This window comes from Pituophis catenifer, unplaced genomic scaffold (genome assembly GCF_029215685.1).
Source record: "Pituophis catenifer annectens isolate HBS135680 unplaced genomic scaffold, rPitCat1.0.hap2 SCAF_16, whole genome shotgun sequence".
In the NCBI taxonomy this organism is placed as follows: domain Eukaryota; kingdom Metazoa; phylum Chordata; class Lepidosauria; order Squamata; family Colubridae; genus Pituophis; species Pituophis catenifer.
The window spans coordinates 18,072,923-18,090,105 of NW_027256896.1; the positions used below are offsets into that span (position 1 = coordinate 18,072,923).

At 44.8% G+C, this 17,183-nt stretch overlaps 1 protein-coding gene across 3 annotated transcripts; it reads right to left on the minus strand.

Moving 5' to 3' along the window:
• Positions 1-783: 783 nt before the first annotated feature.
• ARPC1B (actin related protein 2/3 complex subunit 1B) lies at positions 784-15,443 on the minus strand. Of its 3 annotated transcripts, none has more exons than XM_070954805.1 (10): positions 15,334-15,443; positions 11,981-12,055; positions 9,660-9,764; positions 8,568-8,790; positions 7,821-7,928; positions 6,894-7,100; positions 5,886-5,961; positions 4,902-5,098; positions 2,275-2,365; positions 784-1,035 (listed from the first exon to the last, which is right to left on the minus strand). In XM_070954805.1, the coding sequence occupies exons 2-10, from the start codon at positions 12,042-12,044 to the stop codon at positions 997-999; spliced, it is 1,110 nt and encodes a 369-aa protein (XP_070810906.1). In that variant the 5' UTR covers positions 12,045-12,055; positions 15,334-15,443; the 3' UTR covers positions 784-996. The 3 variants fall into 3 exon arrangements, with proteins under 3 accessions (XP_070810906.1, XP_070810907.1, XP_070810908.1); XM_070954806.1 differs by lacking the exon at positions 15,334-15,443 and adding an exon at positions 14,822-15,014; XM_070954807.1 differs by lacking the exon at positions 15,334-15,443 and adding an exon at positions 12,258-12,359.
• Positions 15,444-17,183: the final 1,740 nt, after the last annotated feature.

Below are 17,183 nucleotides of genomic sequence, written 5' to 3' on the forward strand. Positions count from 1 at the left end.
ATGGAGATGAGCACCGCCCCCTAGAGTCGGGAACGACTAGCACAAGGGGAAGCCTCACAGATTTCATTTCCTAGGGTCCCACTGGGGAATTCCAAAGTTGGAGATCCTGCCAATGAGGATCAAAGAAGAGGCAGTCCTCAAGTTATAGCCTTTCATTTAGTCACCAAAGTTACAACGGCACTAAAAAAAAGTTGACTTAAGATCGTGTTTCACCCTTACGACCGTTGCATCCTCCCCGGGGTCCTGTGATCCAAATTCTGACGCTTGGCAACTGACTCGTATTTATGGTGGTTGAAGTGTTCCCTTTTTGCGACCTCCTGATGAGCAAATTCAACGGGGAAGCCAGATTCACTGAACAACCGGGTTACTGACATAAAAACCGCAGTGATTCACTTAACGACTGTGGCAAGAAAGGTGGTAAAATGGGGCAAAACTCACTTAACAGATGTTTCACTTAGCAACAAGAAATTTTGGGCTCCATTTTGGTCATAAGTCGAGGTTTACGGGGCAAAACTCACTTAACTTTCGCTTAGCAACAAATTGTGGGCTCCATTGCAATTGTAAATCAAGGATTATGGGGCAAAACTCAAATCTTAACAAATGTTTCACTTAGCAACAGAAATTTTGGGCTCCATTGCGGTCCTAAGTCGAGGACTACCTGTAAGCATATAAAAATGGGCAAAGATTCATCTTTAATTTCTGAGAAATGCAGGCTTGACTGCCGGGGGTGGGGGGGGCGAGACCCCAAACCATGAGAGACACAGATTATAGACTCTCTTTAATTGCATGTATTTTATTTTATTTTATTTTATTTTAAACCCCTCCTGGGTTCCTGCCCAGGAGGCCTCCAAAAAAAAGAAAAGCTGAGCTTGTAAGCATCTGGGATTGTCATTTTAAGGATTCTGGAAAGCAGGAATCTAAGATTTAAGCCTTGATTGATTTCCTTGGCAGGTGGGAATCCCTGTTTCTGCTGGCGGATTTTATACGCAGGGAGGCTTATTTCATCCGGAGGCCTTTCATTGCAGCCTCCAAGGTCTGAAACACAAAAGGAAGAGGCTTTACAAACCGGTAGCTATTTGCTCAAGATCAGAAATGGATCCGTTGGGATCCGGCCGGGTGTGATTCTTACTGCGGATTCTCAATACTATAAATCTGTAACCTCTTGATTTTTTTTTTCCCCCTCCCCTTTTCTTTGGCTCAAGTGAAAACTAAAAACATGGAATGAAAAAAAAAAACTTCTCTTCTGTTTTTGCCCCTGAAAAAACTCAACTTTCCTTTCCTCCCTCAATTTTCTTCCAAATTTCCACCGAAGCTTGGGGGGAGGGATTATTTTAAAGGGAGGGGGTTTTTTTGTTTCTTGCAATTGAAAGAGTGGAAACCGGACACAGCTCCTTCCCGTTGACATAAATAAAAAGGAACCACGAAAGTGGTCACGTTTGAGAAACCCTGCATTGCAGCTAACCAGAGTTTTTATTTATTTATTTATTTTAAAGAATGCTTCTGGGACCTGTTATTACAAAGACAGATGATGCTTGAATCAGCAGGATTTTTTTTTTGCTGCAGCAGCAGCCCCAACTTGGTGGTGGAATTTAAATTTTTTTACTACCGGTTTGGTGGGCGTGCTGTGGCTTGGTGGCAGGGGAAAGATACTGCAAAATCCCCATTCCCATCCCACTCCTGAGGGAAGGATATTGCAAAATCTCCATTCCCACCCCAGGAGTTGGGGAAAGATACTGCAAAATCCCCTTTCCCTCCCCACTCCTGGGGGAAGGATACTGCAAAATCCCCATTCCCTCCCCACTCCTGGGGGAAGGATACTGCAAAATCCCCATTCCCACCCCACTCCTGGGGGAAAGGATACTGCAAAATCCCCATTCCCTCCCCACTCCTGGGGGAAAGGATACTGCAAAATCCACCATTCCCTCCCCACTCCTGGGGGAAAAGATACTGCAAAATCCCCATTCCCTCCCCACTCCTGGGGAAAGGATACTGCAAAATCCCCATTCCCACCCCACTCCTGGGGGGAAGGATACTGCAAAATCCCCATTCCCACCCCACTTTGGGGCCAGCCAGAGGTGGTATTTGCCGGTTCTCCGAACTACTCAAAATTTCTGCTACAGGTTCTCCAGAACCTGTCAGAACCTGCTGAATAGCACCCCTGGTGCCAACTTCACATTTAAGCCTTAAAATGTCTAAACTCAACCTTCCTTGTCCCTCTCTAACCATTCTACCTGGATGGCCCTGGGGCAGCCCCCTTCGGACCTCCCTGCTCACCTTGACGTCCCATATGCTCATGCCGCCATCCATTCCGGTGGTGCAGAATTTGGAGCAGTTCCCCTTCCCGCCTGCCATCACAGAGATTTGGCTGGAAGAGAACAGAAGGATCCCTCGGTTGAGTCTTCTTCAACTGGAGCAGAAAACACTACAAACCACTTACTGATAAGACAACGATCATCCATCATCCGTGGGTGGTAGCTCCAGGAACAGGGAGGAGCTTGACCTTCTGAAAGTCCACTCTTCAGAAAGAGGACTTACTTCATCATTGCCTAATAATTTGAGTCCACCACATCTTGTGTCAAGATGTTGGGAATTGTGGTTGAAGGACGGGGGAGAATCCGAAGGAGCTTTTGGGGAACTTCTCCTAAAGTTTTTCTACTTGGAGATGTCAGAGTTTGGCCATGGATCCTTGCAAACCCAAGTTTCTACCACCAAGCTGAGCCATTATCAGTCGTTGGAATCCCAAGATTTTTATTTCACAATTCTTAGATGGTATGACGGCAAAGTTATGGTCCAGTCTAGGTCAGAGAAAACCCCCTCCCCCTCATTCTCTCAAGTTAAATCTGGTTGGGCTTTCAAGTTTTTAACACAGTTTCCCGATTCCTAAAAGTACAGCAATAACACACACATACAAAAGTCTACCGATTCCTCCAAGATAAATGTTGCAAAATTCACTAAGCTGATCGAGGATGTTGATTTTGATTTATGGCTCAGGGCATTTTAAGGAAGATGGAATCAGGATCCAGAAGTAAAAGGAGATGAAACGCTTTTTAAAAGAAAAGCGTTTACCAGTTTGCATGAAGCGGTTTTCTTAGTTTGTGTGAAGGTGGCTTGTAGCCACCAGATCAGGTACTGAAGTATGTGACTTCTAAGAATTCTATAATGCCATGAAAAGATGGAAGAAAGAAGGGAGATAAGGTAAAACAGAAGCCAAGTGGACAGAATCAGTTACATCAAGGGTGAATGGATCATTATAAGAGCAAAAGGACCAGGTTGGGCCAAGATCCTCTTGGAGGAAATCTATCTATGCTGTTGCTAAGAATTGACACTAATTTAGATTACAGATTAACAAGAGTTGGAAGGGACCTTGTAGGTCATCTAGTCCAGTGGTCCCCAACCCCCGGTCCGCGGACCGGTGCCGGGCCGTGGAGTACCTGGCACCGGGCCGCACAGCGGCCGGGGGACATGAACGCTGCAGCGCAAAGGCTCCTGGGCCGTGCGCAATGGGCCGTGCGCAAAAGCTCCTGGGCCGTGCCCCCACCCCTGCGCGCGCTCAGCGGGCCGCGGCGATAAAAAGGTTGGGGACCACTGATCTAGTCCAACCCGCTGTCCAAGCAGATCCTACACCATTTTTGATAGATGATGAATGTATCTTTTCTTTTATGTACTCCGGGAACGTAGGCACCAAGACAAATTCCTTGTGTGTCCAATCACACTTGGCCAATAAAGAATTCTATTTTATTCTATTCTATTCTATTCTATTCTATTCTATTCTATTCTATTCTATTCTATTCTATTCTATTCTATTCCATTCCATTCCATTCCATTCCATTCCATTCCATTCCATTCTTCATTCCAATATTCTATTCTATTCTATTCTATTCTATTCTATTCTATTCTATTCTATTCTATTCTATTCTATTCCATTCCATTCCATTCCATTCCATTCCATATTTTCTATATTCTATTCTATTCTATTCTATTCTATTCTATTCTATTCTATTCTATTCTATTCCATTCCATTCCATTCCATTCCATTCTTCATTCCAATATTCTATTCTATTCTATTCTATTCTATTCTATTCTATTCTATTCTATTCTATTCTATTCTATTCTATTCTATTCTATTCCATTCCATTCCATTCCATTCCATTCCATTCTTCATTCCAATATTCTATTCTATTCTATTCTATTCTATTCTATTCTATTCTATTCTATTCTATTCCATTCCATTCCATTCCATTCCATTCCATTCCATTCCATTCCATTCCATTCCAGATGGCAGTCCAGTATCTTCTTGAAAGCTTCCAGTGATGAAGCTCCCACAATTTCTGAAGGCAACTTTTGTTCCATTGGTTGATTGCTCTCATTGTCTGTCTCAGTTTCCATCCATTATCCCTTGTCTGGCCTTCAGATGCTTTGGAAAATAGCTTGACCCCCCCCTCCTCTCTGTGACAGCCCCTCAAATATTGGAAGACGGCTATCATGTCTTCCCTGATCCTTCTCTTCACTAGACTAGCCATGCCCAGTTCCTGCAACCGTTCTTTGTATGTTTTAGCCTCCAGTCCCCTCATCATCTTGGTTGCTCTTCTCTGCACTCTTTCTAGAGTCTCCATATCTTTTTTAATAGTATGGTGACCAAAACTGGATGCCGTACTCTAGGTGTGGTCTTACTAGGGCTTTATAGAGTGGTATTAGTACCTCCCTTGATCTTGACTGCATCCCTTTGATCAATCCATCGATATCTTATAAAGCAAGGGTCTCCAAAGTCGGCAACTTTAAGACTTGTGGAGCTTCTGCCGGGTGGGGAATTCTGGGAGTTGAAGTCCACAAGTCTTCAAACTTTCCAAATTTGGAGACCCCTTGTTATAAAGGAAAGAGAGAGAGACATTTCACAGACTTGCCTGATACTGTTCTTGTGAACTGTGTCCAGAGAAGCATTGTTGGTATCAGAGCTGCCCTTCTTGTCCATGTTCTGGAAACGCTCCCGAGCTGTGAGTCCCCGTTGGGAACTCTGCTTGGGGATGTCCATTTTCCCTCCGAAGCTCAAGGTGCCCTGCTGTTCATTGTACGCGAACAACATTGGGTAACAGTCATGTCCCTGGAAAAAAAGAGAAGACAAGAACATAGCTCAGAAGACAAGGGCGAGGATGACTTGTGGTTGGGTAGAGCCATCCCCAAATCAGTGTCCTTCAGATGGGGCTGGTCCACAACTCCCAAACGTGTCGTTCCTGGGGATAAAGAATGTGTAGTGCAGCTGGGAAAGGACTACATTGTGCTCTACATTTCATAGAGAATCTGTGGAAAGAGGCTAGATGAAATATGCTGGTTGCTTTTCAACAAAGACAGAAGAGGACATGTTCTACCAGATGATGTTATCTAGTTTGCGTCATGGGTTCCTGCAAGGAAACAACCCAGCTCAGAGAACATCAAGGACCCCAAAGTAGTCTTCCTCCTCCTCCTCCTGTCTCGCTACCTTCCAGCACTGATGATGTTACCTAGTTGGGTCATGAAATTTTTGCAAGAAAACAACCCAGCTCAGAGAACATCAAGAACCTCACAGTAGTCCTCCACCTCCCCCACCCCTCCTCCAATCCCACTCCCTTCCGGCACTGATGAGTTGGGTCATGAAACATCTGCAAGAAAACATCCAAGTTCAGAGAGCACCAAGGACCCTCTCATTTCAACCCTGAGCTACCAATATTCTCCTTTATTGGACTCATCCATATTTATCATGGTGCCATCTACTGGCTAAACCTTGAAATGACCATTATCCACACCGCAAGGACGATGGCTTAGCCATTTTCCCCAAATCAGGAGCCCATGGCTCTACATGTAAAATCTTTTGTGGGAAAATCAGCCCCGAGGAGAGAAAGTTTATGACTTACTGCAGCCACAAGACTGTTCTCAGTGATGAAGGTCACAGCCAGGAGGGGCAGAGTCTCTGTAGAAAGGCAGGCGACACTGCGGGGGGAAAGCAACGCTTTAGGCCAGGGGTCGGCAACCTTAAACACTCAAAGAGCCACAAAGGTCCTAACCGGAAGCCCCCTCTCAATTCTGGAGCTGACCGGAAGTCCAGTTCCCCCACCATAGAATCTCCTCCTAGTACGGCATCCTTTTTCCTCTACCTGTCCTAACCGAAAGCCCTATCAATTGTGGAGCTGACCAGCGACAGGGAGCTGCAGCAGAGGGATGAAAGAGCCACATGCGGCTCCAGAGCAGCGGGTTGCCGACCTCTGCTTTAGCCTGATCCTTAATATTTGTTTCAATCATGAATGTGAAAACTCCAGTCGTGGATTGACTCATATCAAATAAAGCACCACTCATCAACCTTCCAAACTCTACATCGTCCGTGTGACATTTTTTTTAGTCCACCTATGTCAGTTTTCCAAGATTGGCCTATCTTGGAGAACTGACATAGGTGGACCCAGAGGTGAAATCCATCAGGTTCTGACAGGTTCTGCAGAACCGGTAGCAGAAAGTTTGAGTAGTTCGGAGAACTGGCAAATACCACCTTCTGGCTGGCCCCATAGAGGGAATGGGGATTTTGCAGTATCCTTCCCCTGGAGCGGGGTGGGAATGGAGATTTTGCACTGCCACGCCCACCAAGCCATGCCCACCAAGCCACACCCACAAAACCAGTAGTAAAAAAAAATGGATTTCACCACTGGGTGGACCCCAAGAAAAGTCATAGGCCATAGATCAAAAGCATGCAAGCTAATGCAACTTTTAATATAAAGTTTTAATAAAAAGATTCTTGCAATGCTTTCTCAAATTATATTTCAACCCCAGCTTTCTTTTCCTTGACTATTGTCCTACTCAAGGAACTTCCCATGACAATCCATCAACCTCCCTCAGATTTCTTCCTTCCCCCTTCCTCAGACCATCCTACTTACGCCATTTTCTTGTTGGCATCTGCCAGGCAGATGGTGCTGTCGTGGCCCACCCAGGCCAGACGGTTACCACTGTCCGAAAAGCAGATGCTGTGGACCCAGCTGTAACTACTCTTCGACTCAAACATGAGCTCCCCAAACGACATCTTAGATCCCCAAGGAGTAGGGGCTGGCCGCTCTTCCACCTCTTTAATGTAGGCCGAGAAAATCCTGAAGAGTGGATGGAACGCAATGATAGAAAGGAGGGAAAAAAATGCAGGTGACTCTCCAACACTCAACCGAGAAGGCGCTATTTCATCTAGATCAGGGGTCTGCAACCTTAAACATTCAAAGAGCCATTTGGACCCGTTTCCCACAGGAAAAGAAAACACCAGGAACCACAAAAACCCTTCCCGTGCCTGACTATTTCTTGAGCGGCCACAAAACTAGCCTATGTAGTTGAATTAAACGTTCTGTTTTCTTCTGAAACTTTTGTTTTCTTGGATTTATCCATGGTTGGCCTACCGGGAGCTGAAAAGCTCAATAAATCGTGTACTGGCGGGTGTCGCACATTGGCAGTTGTGACGCATATTTTGAGTGACAGGGAGCCGCAGCAGAGGGGTGAAAGAGCCACATGCGGCTCCAGAGCTGCGGGTTGCTCACCCCGATCTAGATCCATAATCACATCAATTAATTATGCAACAGCTGGAGGAGAAGACTTCATAACACATTTATATTACATCTTCCATAATAATATGGGATAGTTCTGGAGAACATTATTTAGGCGGCCACCAGGAGTTACCACCTACTTGATGGCACATAATCAAACATAGTCATATGAAATATCTTTGTCTAACAGCAGACACACTACTATCACCCCGTTCCATGATTCCATCCAGCTGGGAATATTGAAATTGTTCAATATCTTCTAAGTCAATGCAGAAGGCCCACCTGCACTTGAAGTCACAGGAACCCGCTGCCAGGAGAACATTGTTTGGGTGCCAGTCCAGACAGAGGATGGTCGATCGGATTGGCTTCTTGATGTGCTTACAGACCCACCTAGGAGAAGTTGGAGAGAGAAGCTGAAATTCCCAGCCTTGATTCATGGAATGAATGATTGCATTTTGAAGATTTAAGGAGCCATCTAGGAGATCAACCTTGACTACTCTTTAGAAGGCCAGATCCTGAAGAGGAAACTCAAATACTTTGGCCACCTAATGAGAAGGAAGGACTCCCTGGAGAAGAGCCTAATGTTGGGAACGATGGAGGGCAAAAGAAGAAGGGGACAGCAGAGAACGAGGTGGCTGGATGGAGTCACTGAAGCAGTCGGTGTGAGCTTAAATGGACTCCAGAGGATGGTAGAGGACAGGAAGGCCTGGAGGAACGTGGTCCATGGGGTCACGATGGGTCAGACATGACTTCGCAACTAACAACAACCACCACCACTTTAGAGCTATCCAACTTCTAATACCTTTGGACTGGTTGGAGAGTTGGAAGTCCAGAAGTCTTAGTTGGACGCCCGTGTTCTAAAGAAAAACTCAAAATGTCCTAATGGATTTGTCAAGATGTCCGAATGCAGAAGGTCTACTTATTTGTAATTCTCTGTTTCCCCCATAACTTTGTATTAAAAGGATAACCCTCCTCATAGGGTTATCCCGCCGAACCCCACCCACTCCTCTCGCATTTGCTAAGACGCACCAATCGTTCTCCTGCTCAAAGTAGCAGATGGAGATCCTCCGGGATCCACTGCCCACAGCAAACTTGTTCTCTTTTGGGGACCACTTCACACAACAGGCAGCGCGATTGATCCGGAGAATGACCAGGGTGGGCTTCCAAACATCGTTCTTTAGGGTCCAGACGTAAGCGTTGCGGTCTGTCCCGCAGCTCACAATCCGGTTGCTGTCGGGGGCCCAGTCGATGCCTGTCAAGAAGATCAGTTGAAGCCAGATATGGATGATGGTCTTCAAAGTTTTGTCCTACTGGCTTCAGGACCCAATGGTTGGGTTGTGGTTTTCTAGTTTGTGGCCATTAAAAAGTGATGGGACAAAGGGTTCCAAAAAAGGTGTCCTCTTCTGATTTAAATATCCTATTGACCCTCTCACCTTTTCTCTAATCCCCTGCATGTGTGCCTACAACTTCCAGAAGGTCTATCTGGGCAAGGTGTCCAGTGCTGGAAGGAACATCCTTCTTTCCCTCACTTCCTTCCAGCTAGCATGAAGCCGAGTTCTCGTCCCGATAAACCCCTTTTATTTAATTTTCAGTGAATTCCTCTCCAGCAAAGTCTTTCCTCTCCCACCGTCTTTCAAGATCGTTCACAATTACCGACCTTTATCAGGCTTGGAGAGTGGCCCAGCCGATATCTTTCAGACTCCACACTGTAACCGACAATACTTGGCAAGAATGCAGGAACATTTTTTCACTCAAGTGAACTAATTGTCTCCTGCAAACTCCCCCCCCCCTTCGCTCCTCTTTATTTCCTATGGGAGAGGCCATTCACCGTCCACTTGTAGCTTTACTCCTGAGTCGACCCTTGTTCCTTAGCTGTTCCCTTCTCCTGGCAGCTCTGCACACTGGGAACAGGATCCAGCTGTTCGTCTGCCTCACTGATGTCTGACTCCGAAGGCAGCTGACAACTGTCAGACGGCCCTGGCTCCCTCTCTGCCTCCGACGCAGAGCCCTCCCCAGACTCCAGGACTGGCCCAGGTTCCTCCCCAACCTCCTCACTGTCCAAATCTGCTACCAGATCTGCTGGCCGCCGGTGGGCCACAACAGGGACTTAGTTGTCCTCACCTGTTACTTGCCCGTTGTGTTCCTTCAGCTCGTGGATTTTGTCCCATTTGGAGCCATTTTTCTTGTAGATGTGGACTTCGTGATTGTTGGGGGAGATGGCGAGTTCTGTGAGAAAGAAGATGGACCAAATTTGCAAAACCAGCAATGGGGAACGCGTCAACATCAAGACACGCTGGCCCCGTTTTATCAAGCCACCGAAAACAAACAAACCAGAAAGAAACAGACAAAAACTAGAGGACCCATTAAAAAATTGGCTTTGTCCTCACCTTAGTTTTTTTGTGTTGTTGCTTTTTTTCAACAGCACAAAAAAGAAAAATTCACACACACCCCCGCCAAAAAAAAACATTTGCAGATAAATGGCTCTTTATTATCAGATGGCTGGAAAATCCCTGATTCGGCTACGCAGAAGAGAAACGGCCTTGTTCTCCTTTTTTTTTTTTTTTTTTTTCTTTTTTTTTTTTTTAATTTGATTTATATGCCGCCCTTCTCCGGAGACTCAGGGCGGCTTACAATGTGCTCAGCAATAGCCTTCATACTTTTGTATATTTTATACAAAGTCAGCTTATTGCCCCCACAAACTGGGTCCTCATTTAACCTACCTTAGAAAGGATGGAAGGCTGAGTCAACCTTGAGCCTTGGAGAGATTCGAACCAGCAGTAAATTGCAGGCAGCTGTGTTAATAACAGGGTGCTTTAAACCACTGTAGTACCAAGGCTCCTTCTCGGGGAGTCGATGTGGAATGAATGGGGTGGAAATTCCAAGGGAAAAGGAAGTGGGCTGATGATAGGAGAAGCTTTCTAATAGCTGTGGAACAGAGAATGCCTCTCCCTCCCTGTGCCCCTTGCGAGGGATTCTACACTTGCAGATCTTACATGGATAGACGGATGGACGGACTAGAGGACTTCTAAGATCTTACATGGATAGACGGATGGACGGACAAGAGGACTTCTAGAACCCCCCATGGATCCAGGTGGATAGGCTATGGCAGGGGTCTCCAACCTTGGCAACTTTACGACTTGCGGACTTCCACTCCCAGAATTCCTCAGCTCAGCCAGCGCATGCTGGGAGTGGAAGGCCACGAGTCGTAAAGTTGCCAAGGTTGGAGACCTCTGGGCTAGAGAACTTCTATAGAGCCCCCCCCCATGGATCCCCTGGATGGACTAGATGACTTCTAGAACCCCCAACATCAGGTGCACAGATTTCCCCTGGCCCTTCATTAGGAAGGTTCTGTATTGCCTCCAATCTGTTTCTACAAATATCATGATTTTCAGCAGCACTTGGGTGATATTTTTTTCAAGCGTAGATTCAAGAGCACATCAAAGCTCTAACGTTTCCCCAAAGGTTACCCAACTCGGCCCTCTCCCCAAATTTCTCCTTCCGAAAGACTACCTTTTATATATATGAAAGAATAGAATAGAATAGAATAGAATAGAATAGAATAGAATAGAATAGAATAGAATAGAATAGAATAGAATAGAATAGAAAATATGGAATGGAATGGAACAGAATAGAGAATAGAGGAGTGGAGTAGAAGAGAAGAGAAAAGAGAAAAGAGAAAAGAGAAAAGAATAGAATAGAATAGAATAGAATAGAATAGAATAGAATAGAATAGAATAGAATAGAATAGAATAGAATAGAATAGAATAGAATAGAATAGAAATTATGGAATGGAATGGAACAGAATAGAGAATAGAGGAGTGGAGTAGAATAGAAGAGAAAAGAGAAAAGAGAGAATAGAATAGAATAGAATAGAATAGAATAGAATAGAATAGAATAGAATAGAATAGAATAGAATAGAAATTATGGAATGGAATGGAACAGAATATAGAGGAGTGGAGTGGAGTGGAGAGTGGAGTGGAGTGGAATGGAATGGAATGGAATGGAATAGAATAGAATAGAATAGAATAGAATAGAATAGAATAGAATAGAATAGAATAGAATAGAATAGAATAGAATAGAATAGAATAGAATAGAATAGAATAGAATAGAATAGAAAATATGAAATGGAATGGAACAGAATAGAGAATAGTGGAGTGGAGTGGAGTGGAGTGGAGTGGAGTGGAGTGGAGTGGAGTGGAGTAGAGTAGAGTAGAGTAGAGTAGAGTAGAGTAGAATAGAATAGAATAGAATAGAATAGAATAGAATAGAATAGAATAGAATAGAATAGAATAGAATAGAATAGAATCTGGAAAGGACCTTGGAGTCTTCTAGTCCAAGCTTATCTTTTATCTTTCTCCTGTAAGGTTAATAATTGTTAATTGGCACAATTGTTGAGTTCAGGAGCTGAATCTCTGAGGATCCTTTGAAAAAGGGAGACTTACGACTTCGATCCTTGTTCCAGGCATGGCAAGTGATGGGTTCCAGCAGGAAGCTTTGATAAGCCATGGTTCTTCACCCTGCTCAGAAAGAAAAACAGTTTAGCTTTAGAAATTATAGAGAATATTCATAGCTCAGGTTGTAGATTTAGGCAGAAGTTTCTCCTCCGAGCCTTCTGCTTGGCTCCCGGACGTTTCGTTATACCAAACAAGATAATATCTTCAGCAGGATTTGGGGTGAAATGACTTGATACTTCACCCAAAATCCCACTGAAGATGTTACCTAGTTTGGTAGCAAAACGTCCAGGAGACATACAGCAAGCTCGGAGGAGAAACCTCTGCCTAAACAGTTTAGCTTACTCATGAGTGGAGGAGGCGAATTGGGAGAATGTAGGGGAAGGAGTGGCAGCACCTGGAGGCGGAGTCAAATGAGGAATCAGCCTACAATCTCTACGTAGCCACAACTTAAGTCCAACCTCCCTTGAATTCCAATGAGACTGATCTAACTCATACTCCAATATTTGAGGGGCTGCCACAGAGAGGAGAGGGTCAAGCTATTTTCCAATGCACCCGAAGGTCAGACAAGGAATAATGGGTGGAAACTGATCAAGGAGAGATTCAACCTAGAAATAAGGAGAATTTTTCTGACAGTGAGAACAGTCAACCCATGGAGCAGAAGTTGCCTTCGGAAGTTGTGGGAGCTTCATCACTGGAGGCTTTCAAGAAGAGACTGGACTGCCATCGGTCAGAAATGGTGTAGGGTCTCCTGCTTGGGCAGGGGGTTGGACTAGATGACCTACCAGGTCCCTTCTAACTCTGTTAATCTGTTATGTTTTGGTTGCCTGGAAGATCTGAATCATTGGTAAATCTAACCCCCCCAAAAAGGAGACCAACCACATTGATCAGTCTTTTATTTCTGTTTTGGGGAGCTCTACGGTTGGGTACGTCTACTGTCTATCTATGATTATTAGTTCTGCAAAATGTGTTGATCGAGCTACTTGGCTGCTTTCGTTTAAAAAAAGCAGAATAAAAACCATCAGGCTGAGCCACGAGGAAACTCCACCTTGGGGACTGCTGTCGACATCTGCCTCTGCTCTTCCTCTCCGAGATCTGTCTGCTTTTGGCCTTATATGGTATTACCAAATTGTTCTTGGTTAAGAAATGTTTCCGTTTTCCTGTACCTTTCCCCCCCCCCAAGCTATTTACTTCCTTGCCTTTCAAGCCATAATTCAAAAGAGACCGTAATTCAAAAGAGCCAGAAAGCAAGCAAATCTTTTGATGGTTGATTAGTGGAAACTAATGAAGGAGAGAAGCAATTTAGAACTAAGGAGAAATTTCCTGACAGTTAGAACAATTAACCAGTGGAACAAGTTGCCTCCAGAAGTTGTGGCTGCTCCAACACTGGAAGTTTTTAAGAAGAGGTTGGACAACCATTTGTCTGAAGTGGTGTAGGGTTTCCTGCCTAAGCAGGGGGTTGGACTAGCAGACCTCCAAGGTCCCTTCCAACTCTGTTATTCTAAGAGAGCTCGCATTTGGCAGCAAGGATGATAACAGCGTGACTTTTTTAAATAACAGGGTGAAGGTTTTATGGCTTCCCCTGCTTTCCGTCTGTTTCGTTCTGGTTTCATTCAGCCCTATTTACAAAGCTTGCCTCTGTTTTTCACGCCTGAACACGATAGCATAAAGGTCAATTAGGTATGATTGCACGGGGAAGGGTTGGGACGTAAAAAGAGAGGGCTGGGGATGATGGATTCGTCATCCCTCTGAGGTTATTCCCTGCTTCTAACTACATTTCTTACCTGTCTGGAAAGGTAACATAGGCGCCTCAGATTACCAATTGGCTCAGAGAGATTTGTTCAGATTTAAGGTTCAGTAATGCAGAAAGTCATTTGATCTGAATCTTAGCCGTAGCCAATTACGAACTATAACATGTATGGGTCTCCTGCTGAGGGGGGGGGGTGTTGGGGGGTTGGACTAGATGACCTGCAAGGTCCCTTCCAACTCTGTTAATCTGTATGCAGGATACCCGTTGCAGCCCCTTTTCCTTAGTTCAGAATAGTTAAAATCTATTTAGTCATCTTGCAGGATCTTGCAGGGAGGAGGGAAATCTAAAAATAACAGTCTACTTCCTTGGATGAAAAAAAAAAAGTGTGGAATAGGTTTTATACATGGTTGGAAAACAGAAATCAAATTAAGAAGTAAGAATATAAAGTGACATTTGAGATTAACATACTGGATATAAACGTAAATAATGATCCTGCTAACAAAACAGTTCATTATGAATATTTAAAAATAAAGAGAAGGAGCGGGAGGATAAAAGTTAAGAGGAAAGACAAAAGCCGATGCAGAAAATGGTAAAATTGTATATATCTGTTGTTAGTATTGTATTTTAACGTCTGATGTGTGTATGGTTCTCTCTCTCTCTCTCTTTTTTTTTTTTTTGTCTCTTGACTTCTTTTGCTATGGTGTGTTTGGTTTTAAAATGTAAAATACTCAATATTTTTTTTTTTTAAATATATGAATTATAAAACTTCTATCCACCAACTAGCTATGATGTCTTGGTTGCCTGGAAGATCTGAATCATTGGTAAATCTAAAAAAAAGAAAAGAAAAAAAGAGACCAACTCCTTTTCCAAATCCAAAAACTTCTGCCCCACCCACCAGACCCAGTGGTGGGGATTCAAATAATTTAACAACCGGTTCTCGGCCCTAATGATTTCTTCCAACAACCAGTTCACCAAACTGTTCAGAAAGTTAACAACCGGTTCTCTCGAAGTGGTGCGAACCGGCTGAATCCCAACCCTGACCAGACCCCTTTCTAAACACAAAATAGACCAAAAAAACTCACTTGGCCAGTTGAAGAAATGCCCCAAAAGCTCTCTCTTGCTGGAGATCTAAGCACACTTCAGAGGAAGAAATGCCGCTTAATCTGCAGACAATTGTTCAGAGGAACCACTATTTTGGGGTGGGGTGGGGTAGACTTTTGAGGAGTTGTGTGTCCTCATGGAAAACTCCAAGGGAAGTCAACCGCTGGCTGGAGAGAAACTTCAGTGGGTGGGAAAGAGAGAGAGAGAGAGAAAAAAAACATTCCTGAAAGTAGTGCCAGAAGAAATGGAAAGGAAATAACGTCTATGTGGAAAGGAGGAGGAGGAGGAGGTGGTGGATAGGACAGGAGAGGGGGTGGTGAGGAGGGAAGAGTGAGTCAAACCAGTTTTTTCACTCCTGAATTTGAACCCCTGCCATCCCTTCAAGAGAGAAATGCCTTCGCGAGAAAAGTTAGCCAAGAGAAGACAACAGAAAGAGAGTCTCTTTTGAGGATTTGTTTGGTTTTTTTGGGGAAGGAGCATCTCAGGGACTGACCTTGGATGGAAAAGATGAAGATCTCGAGATCTTCCCGTTGAGAAGGAGAAGGAGAAGCAGAAGCAGGCTTGTTCACGGACTCTGGGCAGTCGACGTGAACAGCCCTCCGCCCCGAGCCAGCTCAGGAGGAAATGAAGAAAGAAATTTAGAGGCAAGGCTTTGAAAAGTCAGACTTCCCTCTCGAGAAACTTAACCACTTCCTTGCTTGGGGGTTGGGGAATTCTCTCTCTCTCTCTGTGTGATGGATGCCTTATGTGTAGTGAAGAAGGAGTAAGCTTACCGCCTTAAAACGATGCAGGAAGGTTGTTGGTTTTGCAAGGGTAGGTGGGTCTGGCTGCAAAAATCATCTAAACAATGAAATGTTTTGGATGAGGTTTTTGAGAAGAGAATGGACAGCTGTTTGTCTAAAATGGTATATGGTTTTCTGCCTGAGCAGAGGGTTGGACTGGAAGAGCTTCAAGGTCCCTTACAACCAGTAGTGGGATTCAAGTAATTTAACAACCGGGTTCTCTGCCCTAATGATTTCTTCCAACAACCAGTTTTCCAAACTGCTCAGAAAAGTTAACAACCGGTTCTCCCGAAATGGTGCGAACCGGCTGAATCCCATCACTGCCTCCCTCCCTCCCTCCCTCCCTCCCTGACTTTTAACTAGATTCCTTCCTTCCTTCCTTCCTTCCTTCCTCCCTCCAGTGATGGGATTGGCAAAGTTGGGCAAATGGGCCATTTCCAGCCTGGGGGGGGATGGGGAAGGCTGTTTTCACCCTCCCCAGGCTTCTAGAAAGGCTCTGGAGCCTGGGGAGAGCGAAAAATGGGCCTATGGGGCCCACCGTGCCATCGCGTGCCAAAAGCAGGGATAGCATGAGGGGAGGCGGGGCACATACAATTATGGATGTGGGCACACGTGTGTGTGTCCCCTCCCCTGCTTTTGGCACGCGATGGCAAAAAGATTAGCCATCACTGCCCTCTACCATTTCAGACAAATTTGTCCAATCTCTTCTTGAAAACCTCCAGTGATGAAGCACTGGTAAGTCATCAAATGGGGGCAAGGCTCACTCAACAAATGTCTCACTTAACGGCAGAACGTTTGGGGCTCAATTGCGGTCGTAAGCAGGGGTGGGTTTTACTTACCTTTACTACCGGTTCGCAGTGGGGCCACGCCCGCGCTTCGCTCTTCTGCACATGTGCAGAAGCGTTTTGGTGACGGTGGGATTGGTGGGCGGAGCCTCCTGCCAGTTTTACTACTGGTTCTATAGAACCGGTGCGAACCGGGGGCAACCCACCACTGGTCGTAAGTCGAGGACCAGCTGTACTTTTTGAGTTTTTCTATGCTGTGGGTGGGGTCAGCTTTGATGGTATCCAGCCACCGTGTTCTTTCAACGGCCTGGTTTCCTTTTACTATTATTATATGACTATATTATATTATACAATATACTATACTATATTATATATATAATATACTATTATATTATTATATTACTATTATTATTGTCATTGTATGTATATTCACAGTATGCCCATGCAACAAAATCCACTTAACATCCAAAGACCAGGCCCAACACACATGACAATCCCCAAACACCCTCCCACCCACCACAAATTCCCCACCCCTAAATCACCCAAACATCCACACAACAGACCAAGTCATGCTGTCCAACAGCTCATTGATGGTGGCCCTTTAGTTCATGGTTGAGTGCCATTATAGCTCTGGGATAAAACCTATTCAGAAGGCGTGCGCTCCGAGTTTTAATTGTTCTGTATCTTCTGCCAGAAGGCAACAGTCCAAAAAGATTGTAAGCAGGATGGGAAGAGTCTCGGAGAATGTTATGCAACTTTCTCAAACGGCGAGATTC